The sequence below is a fragment of the Chanos chanos genome, chromosome 5 (assembly GCF_902362185.1).
Source record: "Chanos chanos chromosome 5, fChaCha1.1, whole genome shotgun sequence".
In the NCBI taxonomy this organism is placed as follows: Eukaryota; Metazoa; Chordata; class Actinopteri; order Gonorynchiformes; family Chanidae; genus Chanos; species Chanos chanos.
Genome location: NC_044499.1, coordinates 20,737,086 through 20,750,466, shown reverse-complemented (window position 1 = coordinate 20,750,466; position 13,381 = coordinate 20,737,086). Strand labels below are relative to the sequence as shown.

General features: G+C 41.8%; 1 protein-coding gene across 13 annotated transcripts in view; it reads right to left on the bottom strand.

Moving 5' to 3' along the window:
• dlg1b (discs large MAGUK scaffold protein 1b) overlaps positions 1–13,381 on the bottom strand; it is an 85,932-nt gene that overhangs the window by 11,618 nt on the left and 60,933 nt on the right. For 12 of the 13 annotated variants that reach the window (XM_030773170.1, XM_030773171.1, XM_030773173.1 and 9 more), the window contains 8 exons: positions 12,044–12,180; positions 11,766–11,910; positions 7,020–7,146; positions 4,736–4,892; positions 4,395–4,497; positions 1,924–2,038; positions 1,269–1,445; positions 268–334 (listed from right to left, as the gene is read on the bottom strand). In XM_030773170.1, the coding sequence (XP_030629030.1) occupies positions 268–334; positions 1,269–1,445; positions 1,924–2,038; positions 4,395–4,497; positions 4,736–4,892; positions 7,020–7,146; positions 11,766–11,910; positions 12,044–12,180 (1,028 nt within the window). The remainder of the gene's footprint in view (positions 1–267; positions 335–1,268; positions 1,446–1,923; positions 2,039–4,394; positions 4,498–4,735; positions 4,893–7,019; positions 7,147–11,765; positions 11,911–12,043; positions 12,181–13,381) is intronic. The other variant, XM_030773174.1, reaches the window with a different exon arrangement.

Here is a 13,381-nt window from a genome sequence, read left to right as displayed (position 1 = left end):
TTTCAAATGCATATGTACCATTTATACAACTGATTTGGCAGATACTGTTCTATTCTCAGGTGAAATTATTTATACAAAACCAACTCATATGACTAGTAACATTCATACAGTCAATAACATCTCATCTCACATGACAACAAAGCCCAGTGTTACCAGTCCCAGTGCCGAAACACAATTATTCTGCTAAAGTAAACTGACGGGTTATATACATACTGCTGTGTCTGACATAAGCCTTAGGAATGGCGACACACAGGGTGCTAAACTTACCCCTTTGTCTCGTGATTTGGGGTTGAATTTGACTGTTTTTAATCTGGCTCTTTCTTTCTTCTCCACTCTGAGGAAAAAAAAGAGCAAACTCTCATGACCATGTTGAGACAGTGCTTATCCTGTTGCAGAAGGGTTAAACAGGGTTAAGTACCCATACTCTATGAGATGGCAATTCTACATGCACCAATATAAGACCCTGATGCCTGTGTTCAGTGTTTGAGATCTGATAAAAAAGGAGGGTGGTGTCATTCAGTAACATGACTTTGATTTTCATTCATTTCACACACCTGAGTAGACTTTGTCTATAGGATTCTTTATAAATAATAATCTATTTGAGAACAAACAGACAATAGGATTGAGAGAGTGTGTGACAGCACTGCTGCCGTCTGTCTGTTACCCTCTGTGTTAAACAGAGGAAAGTTGAAACCATGTCGAGTTCAGTCACTGAGGAAGCCGTGTTAAAAAATGCATGAGCAATCAATGTGGAAACCAAATCTTGGATTTCCACAGAGGGAAATCAGCCCTGCGTAGTGAGGTGGATAATCTAGCATGCGCCACTGTGGGCTTAAAACTCCCACTCTTGTTCTATATCTTCCTGAGTAGTCCTCTCCCTGGTCACATTCAATCCAAACAAATCCCTGTTATCTGACCACATTAACACTGTACAGTGGGCAAAATAGTTAAAATAAATCATTCTCCAAATGGTGTAACACCAGCTCCACAATCTTTTTTTCTTATACCTAAAAGGGTTTATGACTGAGGAAAAAAAAAGAGAGAGAGAGAGAGAGAGAGAGAGAGAGAGAGAGAGAGAGAGAGAGAGAGAGAGAGAGCGCTGAGTCAACGGTTTTCTCTAATTGTCATCCCTCCATTTTTCTAATATGAAGGAGGCATTTATGTGACACAAGAATGTCAAACTAGCTCGCACTCTCTCTCTTTATCCTTCTCTGCACTGTCCTAGAGAAGCTTCCAGAATGTTCTACAGATCTAGGCCGGTCTCTGACCTCCTCTTGCTGGGGATGACTCCAAGCTCCTCGGCCTCCCCCTCAGGGGTGACCTGTCGCGCTTGCCACCATTCATCATCGGAGGCATTCACCACATGCAGGATGTCCCCGAATTTAAAGTTCAGGCCTTGACTGGGCAGCCCAGAGTCCTTGGTCTTATCATAGTCAAACAGAGCCCTGGAGGAAAGGATTAAAAGAAAAAATAAAGAGTCAGCGCACATCAAAAGTACAAACAAAAGGAAGAATGCCAATTATAAACAGCAACTACAGTGAAAAGTTACTTGTGATTTGTTAATGATACTGGAGTACACTGAGTGAGGATGGGAATGCTTGACATACAGCGTGTTGTCTCACACCTTTATGAAATGAACCATAAAAAATAACTGAGTTTGTTCTTTTTAATAGTTGCCAAAACCTTAAAGCCAAAACTTCAAGGTGGTCTGAGTTTTAGAGTCACAAAGTATGACTGATCTCCATGTATGAAACAATAGCAATACCATATATTGTTGAAAGCCATCAGCTAGGTGGACAAATGTAGATTGCTATAATTTAAAACTCTTTGGACCCATACTGAGGGGTAACAGCTGACCTGAAAGCAGTTCAGGTGGAGAGTCATGTAGTGTGAGAGGCTAAATTGTGTAGTTGTGTCTCTGACCTGACATATAGAGATCTCTTCTTACTGGTCCTCAGAGAACCTGAACCAGAGCTGATACTGCTGTTCATCATCTGCTCCCGCAGGTCATGGATCTTAGCCTCAAAACGACTGTACTCTGAAAACACACAAACACACACGCACAGTTGGTTTGTCATGCTCTTCACAAGAGGACGGAGATGAACATCTAACTAGAGATCAAAGACGGCTGAACTAAAAACATTTTTGTCTGCATTTGTTTACACAGATCCTGTGATTCATGTGGAAAAGGGTGTAAAATGTGTGTATTTGTAACTGTACTTGAAACAATAGAACATACAGCATGTTTAACAATAATAGAAATTAAAGGTTGTTAATAACACACATACCAAAAACACGTTGTGCAAGAAAGGCGACTCGCAACATCAGAACATTTCTACCCCTAAACACACACTTTAATTCACCCAAATTTCACTCAATATTACAGAGAGAGAGTTCATATTTGGTGAGAGAGCTGCAGTGTCTTTTGCGGCTTGGGTCTGACAGAACGCATCTACAGAGGAGGGGGAGAGAGGGAGAGAAAAAGCCTAAATGGTTTCTCCTTTCATCTCTAAAGGAAAGAATGCTCTTCCTTGGCATTTCCTTAGCAACAGTGGGTGAGTGGAGCTGCTAGCCAGTGAGCTGTCTAACGGAGGATCCTGTTGTCCAGCTGATGGAAACATCCAGTCTGTTCTCTGCAATATGATCTGACTGTCCACTCAACACTGATGACTGCCAGGAGAAAAAGCCCTCACAGAGACAGCAGTGAGGAGATACTGCACAGGGCAATATTACTGTCTACTCTCAACATGCACCTATTTCAATGCAAATAAGCCCCCTACATGCACAGTCAACAACAACAGTAAACTTCAAGGTTACATATTTGTCAGTGTCACCATTTACTCAGTAGAATACTGCAGTGCCGTTTAGAGCCTCTCTATCTACAGCAATGTCGAGTCTAACCGAGTCCAACAATGGTTAATAACCAAAGCAATTCATACAGGTCATATGCTTACTGATGGCCTGTCCCATTTCTGTAAAACCAGTAAGAACATAACTGCTTATCACACAGTCTAAACTTAGCCCTAACATTTTACAATTGCTGATATTCTCTTCACATAGCCCAGTACAGACAAAATTCAGAAACTTCATCCTTTCTGTTTATCACTCGTTTATACACAGTACAATCTGAAAACAGTACTTACACAAAGTTCCTGCCAACTCCGCAGAAAAAGGAGGGAGACAAGAACAGAGAGAGAGAGAGAGAGAGGCTTCGGAGGAATGTTTCTGTTTGACTGTGACTGTGTGAGTAATTCAGTATGAGAGAGATCGCTGTCCTGGACATATAGCCTCCTAATGGTCACAGTGTGTAACCGTCTGTCACAGTGCAGACAGAGCAAGCTTATATTGTCTTTTAGTGTAACAGACTACAACTACACCATACCATATTTAAACATTCTTTCCCCTGCTCTCTCTCTCTCTCTCTCTCTCTCATAACCACACAGTCCTTGATTAAATCCCAAATGAGCACTACGAACCTCAAAACGTGTTATTCAAAGATAAATATTAATAAAAATGAACTTATTTCAAGCCAGACACTCCTGAGGTGAGAAATGCACACATATATGCAATGAACCTAGACACAACTGATCATAAAGCAGCTGTAAGGGTATCCAACCACTGAAAGAGTCAATCAATCCCGTCCTTTTCATTCATTCATTCATGCTACTGATGAAATCTGTCGGTAAAGAAACAGACTGTCAAACACCCAGGCGGTGCAAACCTAAACACAAGCATCGGCATCTACTGGCCAAATGTATTGACTGTATACTGCGGCAAAATGGACATTCAGCTAAACTACAACACAGGGCTGCAAAAATCAATGCACGGTATAAAATAATTTACAAAAAAGTCTAGCACCAGAGAGGATAAAAAAAAAATCATAATGTTAGTGCCTGAGAACTAAGCAGCACAGAGTTCTGAAAGTTTGTCTCAGAGGAGAATAGAGGTGACCGTGCTTCACCAAAAGTGTCTGAGTTCCAGTAAACTGAGAATGGATGCACATGTGTTTGGTATAATGCTTCACTCAGAGCTCACAGTTAATTCTATCTGACGAAAAAAGCCTTTATCTGTGTCACTTTTCAGTTTGATTTTCCCAATTCATTTACAATACTGATTATTTTCCACAGTGACATTCTCCAGTGGACTAAAGATTACCAACTGACTAACCAAGGTTTGTTATTGTTTTTGTTTTGTTTTTTTAAGATTGATTTCCAGTTCATCAAATGAGACCAAGACACAGGCTCCACTGATAAAATAGTGCAATTGATTACTGTTGATCAATAAATGGTTACTGGCCTGTGTGTTGTCATAGTGATGAGTGACTCCACGTTCCTATGTATCTGTCTGTGTGTGCATGAGTGTGTGTGTGTGTGAGAGGTGTGTGAATAGCTTACCCTCTGGTCTGTAGTGGGCTACAATAGTTACAGTTTGGCCGGCGTTTTTCAGAGCTGCAGCGGCTTGCTCATGAGTAGCATTGCGTAGATCTATTCCATTCACCTGAGACAGGACAGAGAGAATGTGTGTGTGTGTGTGTGTGTGAGAGAGAGAGAGAGAGAGAGAGAGAGAGAGTGAGATGGGACCGGGGCATGCACTTGTGTATAGATGCATTCCCATGTCCAAATTTGTCAGGTGTTTTTTTTTTTTTTCCTAAAGGCCTCTGGTTCAGGTCTTGTGCGCGTGGTGTGCCTGTGAGGGTTATGAATATGTGAAAAGGTTTGTGGGAGCGAGTGCTCACAGACACTAGACGGTCTCCTTTCCTCAGCTCCCCACACAGGTCTGCAGGGCCTCCTGCCAGGATGAAAGAGATGAAGATTCCCTCTCCGTCCTCTCCACCCACAATGTTGAAGCCAAGGCCTGTAGAACCACGGTGTAGAACAACCTTCCTGGGCTCCCTGAGAGAGAGAAGGCAAGACAACACAAGTCGGCAAACATCCATCATTTTAACTAAAAGTGATTTGACTCGCTAGACAATATTTCATGTGCTCTGATAACTTGGTTGTACTGACTGGTATTTGAACATGACTTTGGGAACTGAGCTGGCTTTGTCACATATAGAGCCTGAATGATACCCAAATATTAGATAATGTTTAAATTCTTCTGCCCACAGAATGATACAGACAAAATTCTGATGCCATTGTGAACAAATCCTTTTGTAATCATATGCTGGGTTTTAACTTCTTGTAACCATTCATCAAACATCATCTGACAATTAAGACAGACAGAGCTTTTGTTAGAGCAACTATTTTATTATCTGTTCTTTGCCTAAGTACTTTTGTTTGATGGACACAATCCTTTATTTGAATAAGAAGGCTCTATTTATGAATTTGGCCTCTAGGGGGCACTGTAGGCCTGTGTCTACAGTATGTCTGCAAAACATGAGATCGAAGGAGCGATCACTATTTGTCGTCCTGAACTCCAGACCTCAGTGAACGTTACCATGAGGTCAAAAGCATTAAATTGTAGAAATCCAGCGGCTGTAAGGCAGTACACTGAAAATAACTGGACTCTACATTCAAACGGAGGTTCGACAAATTAACTATGACCAGTCAATGGGACGATTATCTGCTTTTAGAGGGCACTTTGCCCATGTTTGGCCATCGCGCCATTGAAAATCCTCCATCGCATCTAAATGGTCAGATTAAATGAATCGATTGTTCGGCGGATTACAATAATCTTGTTTATTCATTTCTGTCAAACTGACTAAGAGGCTTTGATACACAGCGACATTTTATGAAAATGAACAAACACATGACGCGAGCGGGCTAAATTTGGATCTTATCAGATCTCTAAAACCTCGCTGACGTCCCACATCGGACCTCTTTATCTCCGCCTGTGTTACTTTTTTTGTGAAAAGAAAACATATTTTGGTAAACCCTGTGCTTGCTGTCTCAACACGAGGCATAGCAAATCCTCTCATTAAAGCGGATTCAGTGTGCTAAAGTGTTCGAAAATATGCACGTCACCTGCCCTCATGTTCACTAGTCGCACTTGGACAACGACCACAGACTGGGTCACCCGGATCCAAGGAATCCATGAAAGCTAGCTCCCACGCTTCTCAGCTCTTAGACGCCACTCAATGAACTGTTTTTCCAGTTTATAATCACTAACCTTAAGTTACTCTAAACACACACAGTTTTGTTAAGCACGTTTTAATTCATGGTCCATTTGTATTGTATGCTGACGCACAGCCCAGATGAATGACAAGACTATTGGCATTGAGATGGTAGGTTTATGTCTTGTCCTGCCCATAGCACAGATTATGGCCAAAGATCACTATGTTTGGAGACCTTATAAAAGTTTGGTATTTCTGAAATGGAGATTGTAAAGGACACACTGATGTCCTGGGTTTAGTTATGCCCATGAGTGAAGGCCGACACTGCTCTACTCTTGGACTCTTCCTGGCAGCATATAACTGTCAGTTATCTTTTTCTCCCTCTCTTGCTCTCTCTCCCTCTCTCTCTCTCTCTGTGCTGCGAAGGTCTCCAAATGAAGGAGTCAATTCACGGCAGGACTGTAGTTCATTCTCTGAGTGACATTTACTCAATTCTATTATCATGCAATGGTAGGATTCACAGTCACAGCCAGGAGTGATAAAGTGTAATGACATTGGGCAGCAGAGAAAGAGGGAGGCAAGAGAGGGAGAGAGGGAGAGAGAGAGAGAGAGAGAGAGAGAGAGAGAGAGATCTGGGACTTTAAATTATGAATCTTCTCCCACCACAAGTGAGCACTTGTAAATCCCTCATAACTTTATCTCACCAATTTCTGCTGGATGAAGGAGAAAAGTGAGTGAAGAGAGGTGAGAGAGAGAGAGCGAGAGAGAGATAGAGAGAGAGAGAGAGAGAGAGAGAGAGAGAATAAAAAGAGAGAGCATAGATGGAAGAGTCCTTTGGAGAATTAATGTATATTTTTTGGCCAGATTCACAAGTTACCACTTGAGAGACTCGGGTTAACATACATGGCCAAAGACAGGTCTAATAATCTAACAGCACATACAGGAAAAAAAGGAGAAGTATCATTACCTGGTGATGTCATCGTCTCCTAGCGTGGTCTTAGGGGTGGGTGAGTAACGTCCTGTAGGGATGGGGGGCACCGGCTGGCTCAGGAAGCTGGGGGGGCTGATATGGTTCTCCATATGTTGGGAGTAGGCTGTGAGAGAGAAAGAGAGAGAGAGATGCTGGAGATCAGGGACACAGTTCTGTACATCAGATTCAAACAACTGCAAGAAAAGACATTCAGCCTCCTGAGTCTCAACTGGAAGTTGTCAAGGTGACAGGATACTGCTCCACGCCCTAACTGGGAGAAGGTAAAGAATAACACCATGCACCCTTCTGCCCTGTGTCTGGTGCTTTTCACAGAAGAAGTATCTGACCACTCCCTCAATGTTCCAATGTGAAATCTGATTCAAGGGAGACAGGTATGTCTCTCCTTTATCTTCTTTGTAAATAAACAGCATATGGGCACTTTTCATTAATGATTTTGATTCTTTACTGTTAAAAGCTATCCTGGATACACATGCACTTATTCTTTTATGATCTAGTGTTTTTTTATACAAACTGTTAACACTCCACTTTGCTCCAAGATGTGTGCGACATTACAAATATCTCTGTATTAACAGAGAAGTGTTAATACTCTGTGTACTGTTGTGTGTTATGTTGCACAAAAAACCCTCTTTTAGTGATGTAACAATATTAGTCAGCCTCTTTGACAACTGCATTGATGTTGAAAATGCTTTTATTTCTGTCAAATCTTAAGCTCTAGGAGGGCAGGTGAGATTGCATGAGTGGTGAAGAGACATGTTTCTGTAATGGACAGTAAATGATACTCTACTTAGAGCTTTTATCACCTCACACTAAACTAAGGCTATAGTTACACATCACACAGCCACTCTGCTTGTGGTCCTGGACACCCAGGGGTCAAGACCGAAATCGAACCCAAAGTCTGTCTGCCTGTCTGTCTGTCTGTCTGTCCGTCCGTCTTTCCCTTTCTCTCTCTCTCTCTGTCAAAGTTTAGATGACAGTAGAAATGAACAATTCCTACTTCAGCTCAGAGCCATCCCATCAGGACTGTCAGTCAGCATACAATGGCCTAACAAGTCACTCACTGATCTCTCTCTCTTCATTCCTCTACACACCCATATACCCTACCTAACCCCTCATTCACTGCTAGGCAGAGATGTGTGAAAAAAAAGCTTTTGTGCTGAGAGCTGGGTATTAGAAAGTCCTTCTGATAGCCAGTGTAAGAGCACTGAGGAACAGAACTGGCAGTAGTTCAGTGCATGATATAATGGTTGTAAGAGAGATTCTGGGGGTATTACACACAGGCCAGACTCTTGGCCTAACATACCTTCGTTTTAAAAAACACTGTCCCCACACAAGAGGAACGCAGCATTAGTTTGATGCCAATTTTCAGGGTCTGCTGGGAAACTTCACACATAATTTCAGAGGAGTTTTTGCAGATTAGGATGGGAGAGAGTTGAGAGTGGTCAGAGTGTGCTCCTGCTCTGGTGCTGCAGCTAGATTCCTGATTCCTGTTTGTCTGTTCTCTGAAATGATCTGATGAAACACCAGTGCTCCTGAGCCAGAGAGCTGCTCTGTAACGTCGTTGGAAACAATTGCATAATGAGGCTGAACTAGTTCAAGCACAGGAGTGCGGCTATGGAGAGTAGATATCCCCATGGTATGGAATATCACATCAATGCACATCTATACCAATACACTTACATGCTCTATATGGGGGAATGACCGGGCAAAAGAGACTTTGATATCTCTAATTCTAGGTATGAAATGAAGGTAATGTGTCAGGCAAAAGAGACCTGGATATCTCTAATTCTAGGTATGAAATGAAGGTAATGTGTCAGGGCTGGGGGCTTTTGCATGGCTATAGCAGGGTGGCTTTTCTCTGTAAATTCCCTGTGGTGTGCTATGGTTGTCACAAAACTGGAGGCTTAGCTGCAGAAACCTCATTTTACCCTCTGGCAGAGCATGGCGATAAAAGAAGACCAACAGATGGTAGAAAGAGATGTTTCTGTGGCTCCCTCTTACTAGGGACAAAAATATATAATATGTTAATGCAAAGGCCCTTTTTAGCTGTGAAACCCCCTAACACATCATTACGCCACGTAACCCCATACCATATAAACACATCCAAAACTAAAATAGAACAAAAACACACACATACATAAAAACAAGGAAATCAGCACAAAGACTCTAGTCTATCTCAGCATGCAGCTACACATGTGCAGTATATGGTCATTTTTCCTAGTAAACACTGTTGTTTCTGCTTTAAGCTCCAGGGGCGGAGAACAGTTGCACGCACTTAACTGAATTATTTCTCATTCATTAACTGGGCCCTGGGGTCGGGCTCCATACGCCACGGTGAGGCATCATTACACATATTGCCGTTGCGGCTGTTGCTGCATTAGGATATTACTGCTTGGATTAGCAATACCGGCCGCCAACCACGTGACCTAAACTATAGCTGATCTTTTACCGTTTGTCCTTCATGGTTTTGAGCCAACGCTACACCGTCTCCCGTGCGACAGGAACAGGCTGCTTCGAGGGGATCTGTAACTTCGCTAAGTCACAAAATTCTGCAATGTCAGCACTGAGGAGAAGTCCCTTACATCGAGCACCACGCTATAAGCATCACAGCATAAACAGTGCATTTGGTCATGGTAGGAACACTCTGTGTGAGTGTGTGAGTGTGTGAGTGTGTGTGTGTGTGTGTGTGTGTGTGAGAGAGAGAGAGAAAAACTGAAATCAATACTATTTCTATTAAATTTGATCCTTGTATAAAACAGTTTAAAAGGTTTACTGTGCGATAATCATTCCCAGATAACTAAATAAATAAATAAATAAAAGACATCCTTGTTTGTCCATAATCTTCAGGGAAACAAAAACGAAAGGATTATTTGACTGTATCTGCAACATGAAGGCAGTATACAAGTCAGTCTTTTCCTAAAAAAAAAAACGTTTTGAATTTTTAAAAAGGCTCAGCCAAAGCCCAATGGACCTTGCTGAATTATTGATGGAAACAGCACCTGTCACATGACTACACATTATATTTACGATACATTTTGTCACATGACTGCCACCTAAGGTCAGCATAATACATTTGCTTCTATGGGTGAAAGCCAGATAGGCTATGCAGGTCTGAACAGATAAACAACCACCCACAGACAACGTGCTTTGCTAGAAAACTCAATCACTGTCTCAGCACCTCTTCAGTTACCCCTCCACGAGGTCACGTCAGGCCGTGTTATTGCTCTGTATTTAATGCCTGCCCCTGTCCTATCCTGGACACTGTAATCACTGGAGAGATAAGACAAGCTTTGGTCTGATTCTGAACGTACACCACAAAGATGAAAACCTTTATCCCTCTGGTGAAACTGATTCTGATGACATGTTGTCAGTAGCAGGCAGGGGGGTGCATTTGCTGCTTTTTCTGAAGATTTGAGCGTTGTCAGTGGTCTGATTTAGTCAACATTCAGCCGGAGGTGCCAGTGAAAATTATCTGTGAAAGGCCAAGGGGTTTGTGGCCCTACAGTTCCATAACAAGGTGCACGTGCGTCCGTAGAAATGCTGACAATTGGTGCATTCTGACCTGAATGCCCTCATTGGTCTCAGACAGATCCATCGAAAACCTGCGTCATTACGGTTGGACACTTCCACAGCACATTTCATTCGAATTCTTTTACCCTCCAAACATGGCCTATCCCAGGAAGAGTGAATTTATGGCAAACACCACAAAAATCCAGAAAACTCCACAGTATCTATACCTTACGGAACCGCACAGACACCTAAACACTCAGCTACAGGGACAGCCAAAGCAGCACTCCCAGTCTGAGTGAGGAATTCAATGCTAAAGCCAAAAGTCACCAGACAATAACATTTTCAGGCCCAGCACTAATGTCCACATACCGTGAATTCATGGAAGGATCCAAGATATTCCATAGTTCTTGGTAGACTTAGTACAACGTTTAGCAAATCTCTACACACATGAGCACGCACAGACATTGCCAAGAGGTGAGGTCCTTTTTTTTTGTCCTCCCCCTGCTGAGCGATTGTGCTGGCCTAATGGCAGCGGAGGTGGGTAGGGGTTGGAGGGGTGCTCAGACAAGAGTAATCAATAGTGCTTGAGCTCTCTCCTCGTTGGGCCATTAAGTGCTCCTGCTGGCAGGGCTACGAGCAGAGCGCTGATCAATACACGGCTCAGCGTGGGCCTGTGAGTACGGTTCAGCACATCTGACACACTTTCAGCGTGTACTGGGAAAACAGCGGGGCAACACATTCCTTTTTTTTTTTTTTTCCACATTTCACCACTTTCCCTACAAATCAACCAATGACACAGCACTTTTAGTTTTCCATTCATTCTTTTCACGGAAGACTGTTAAATAGGTTTCCTCTAATTTCATTGCAAATTTATGACCAACTTCAATTGCAGCTTGTTCACAGACACCCTCAAACATGAATCATAAAAAAAACACTCCCAATTCATTTCAAAATTATTCAAGATGTTTTTTCGTCCAAACTCTTTCACATATGACAGATACAGCTACGTATTTCTCAATCATTACTACATATTTTTATCTCATGTTGTGCTACTTATTACAGCATAAAGGGCAGAAAGCCTCACTCTCTGCAGTCTGGCTGCTCTCATATGATGTGTAGTGAGAAATAGTGAAACAGGTCTAAGATTTTTATTGTGGTGAGTCAGTTTCTTTTGTGGCTGTTTTTGGCATTGAGTGTTTTTAGGCAAGCACTTACAGTTTGTGATATCCGGTGGGGCAAAGCTATCGTTCATGAAGACACTATTGGGTTTTGCTACTTTCAAGTAGACCACGTCTGGAGTGTTTTTCAAGGCAGTCACGGCATGCTCGTGTGTCACCTCCTCTAAACAGGTGCTGTTCACCTGAGAACACACACACACACACATACATCACACACACACATACCATTATGTAAAAAGAACTACACAGTCAATTAAGTGTGCAAAAAATCTTTAGCATCCCAACATGCTTTAGCTGAATGTGTAATTCTCTCACAGCCAAAAGTTTGTCTCCAATCTGCAGTCTGCCATCCTTGTGTGCAGCTCCTCCCTCTATGATCTTGGTGACATAGATGCTGTTGTCCCCCGGGATGTGCTGATTCCCTACACCTCCTGCTATGCTGAACCCAAGACCTGGAACAAACCAAGAGAGGAGAGGGGGGGTTGGGAGGCAGCAAGTGGCAAAGAGCATCAATACAGATATAAATCCAGTCTTGTATATGGTAAAACTGATAGACTGACAAAGGCTTAACATTATCAGTATTTATTATTATTTGAAAAACATCTAAATAATATTTCTTTTGTAAAACTTACAGCTGAGAAAAAAATAACACTTCTTGTTGTTCCCATATTGCAATTACAGATCAGCTTTTGCTGAATCAAAAAACTGTGACATCAAGTGAAATGCAATAAAAAAAAAAAAACAGATCACTAAAACACAAGAGCTGTGTGGAATATCCTGAAAATTCAAACCAAACAGACAAATCCAAAGTGACAGACAAATCACCATCAAAGAGCCATACAGAAGTAAGGGAGGAGTGCAAGGGCTGTTTCCAGTGGTTGCCATGGAAACTACACAGCTCTTTACCAGTCGTGTTTGAGGATGTTTCAACAAAGCTTGCGGTTTCCATATGTTAATTATGTTTTTAGCGGACCAAGGGGCAGGGACAAGGGAGAACTATGGGACGTGGATGTAGCTCACACTGTGGTGGGAACTATCCATAGAAGAGTCAACACCTTTATACAGATTGAGGATTTAGCATTTAGCTGTGCTATTCAAAGTAAAGTAGAAGCTTATTCATAGCTAACCCCATTTTGACAATTAGATCCCTGTGATTAAATTACCACCACATTTTTTTCCCGGTGTATTAATTTCCATTTTATTTGTTGTTTATCAGCTGAAATCCATTATATCAAAACATCATATGTTCAGGATGATACCTGACAAGCGTTCTGTCTTTGAGACTGATAGTAAAAGATGCTACTTCATGTTGCTAGCAAGAAATCAGTCTTTGTTGGTTTTTGTTTGTTTTTTTTAACTGATTTGACATTTTTAAATTCTTTAATTTGGAAATTCACTAATGACTCAGCCATAACCACCGTTATTGGAACAGTGAATCATTGTAGTTTTGAATGCGTTAAACCTTCTCACGGATGGCACGTTTTGGTTGAAAAATGGTAAAAATCTCAAAGGTACTGATTTTACAAATGTGTAAAATTAGTGTGCTCTCTTTTTATCAAAACTTTTTTTCTTTGTGAATCCATACTGATTGGCTGAAGAGCATACACGACTCCTCAGTAGTAGATGTAAAACTCTCTTTTCACAGTGTTTTTT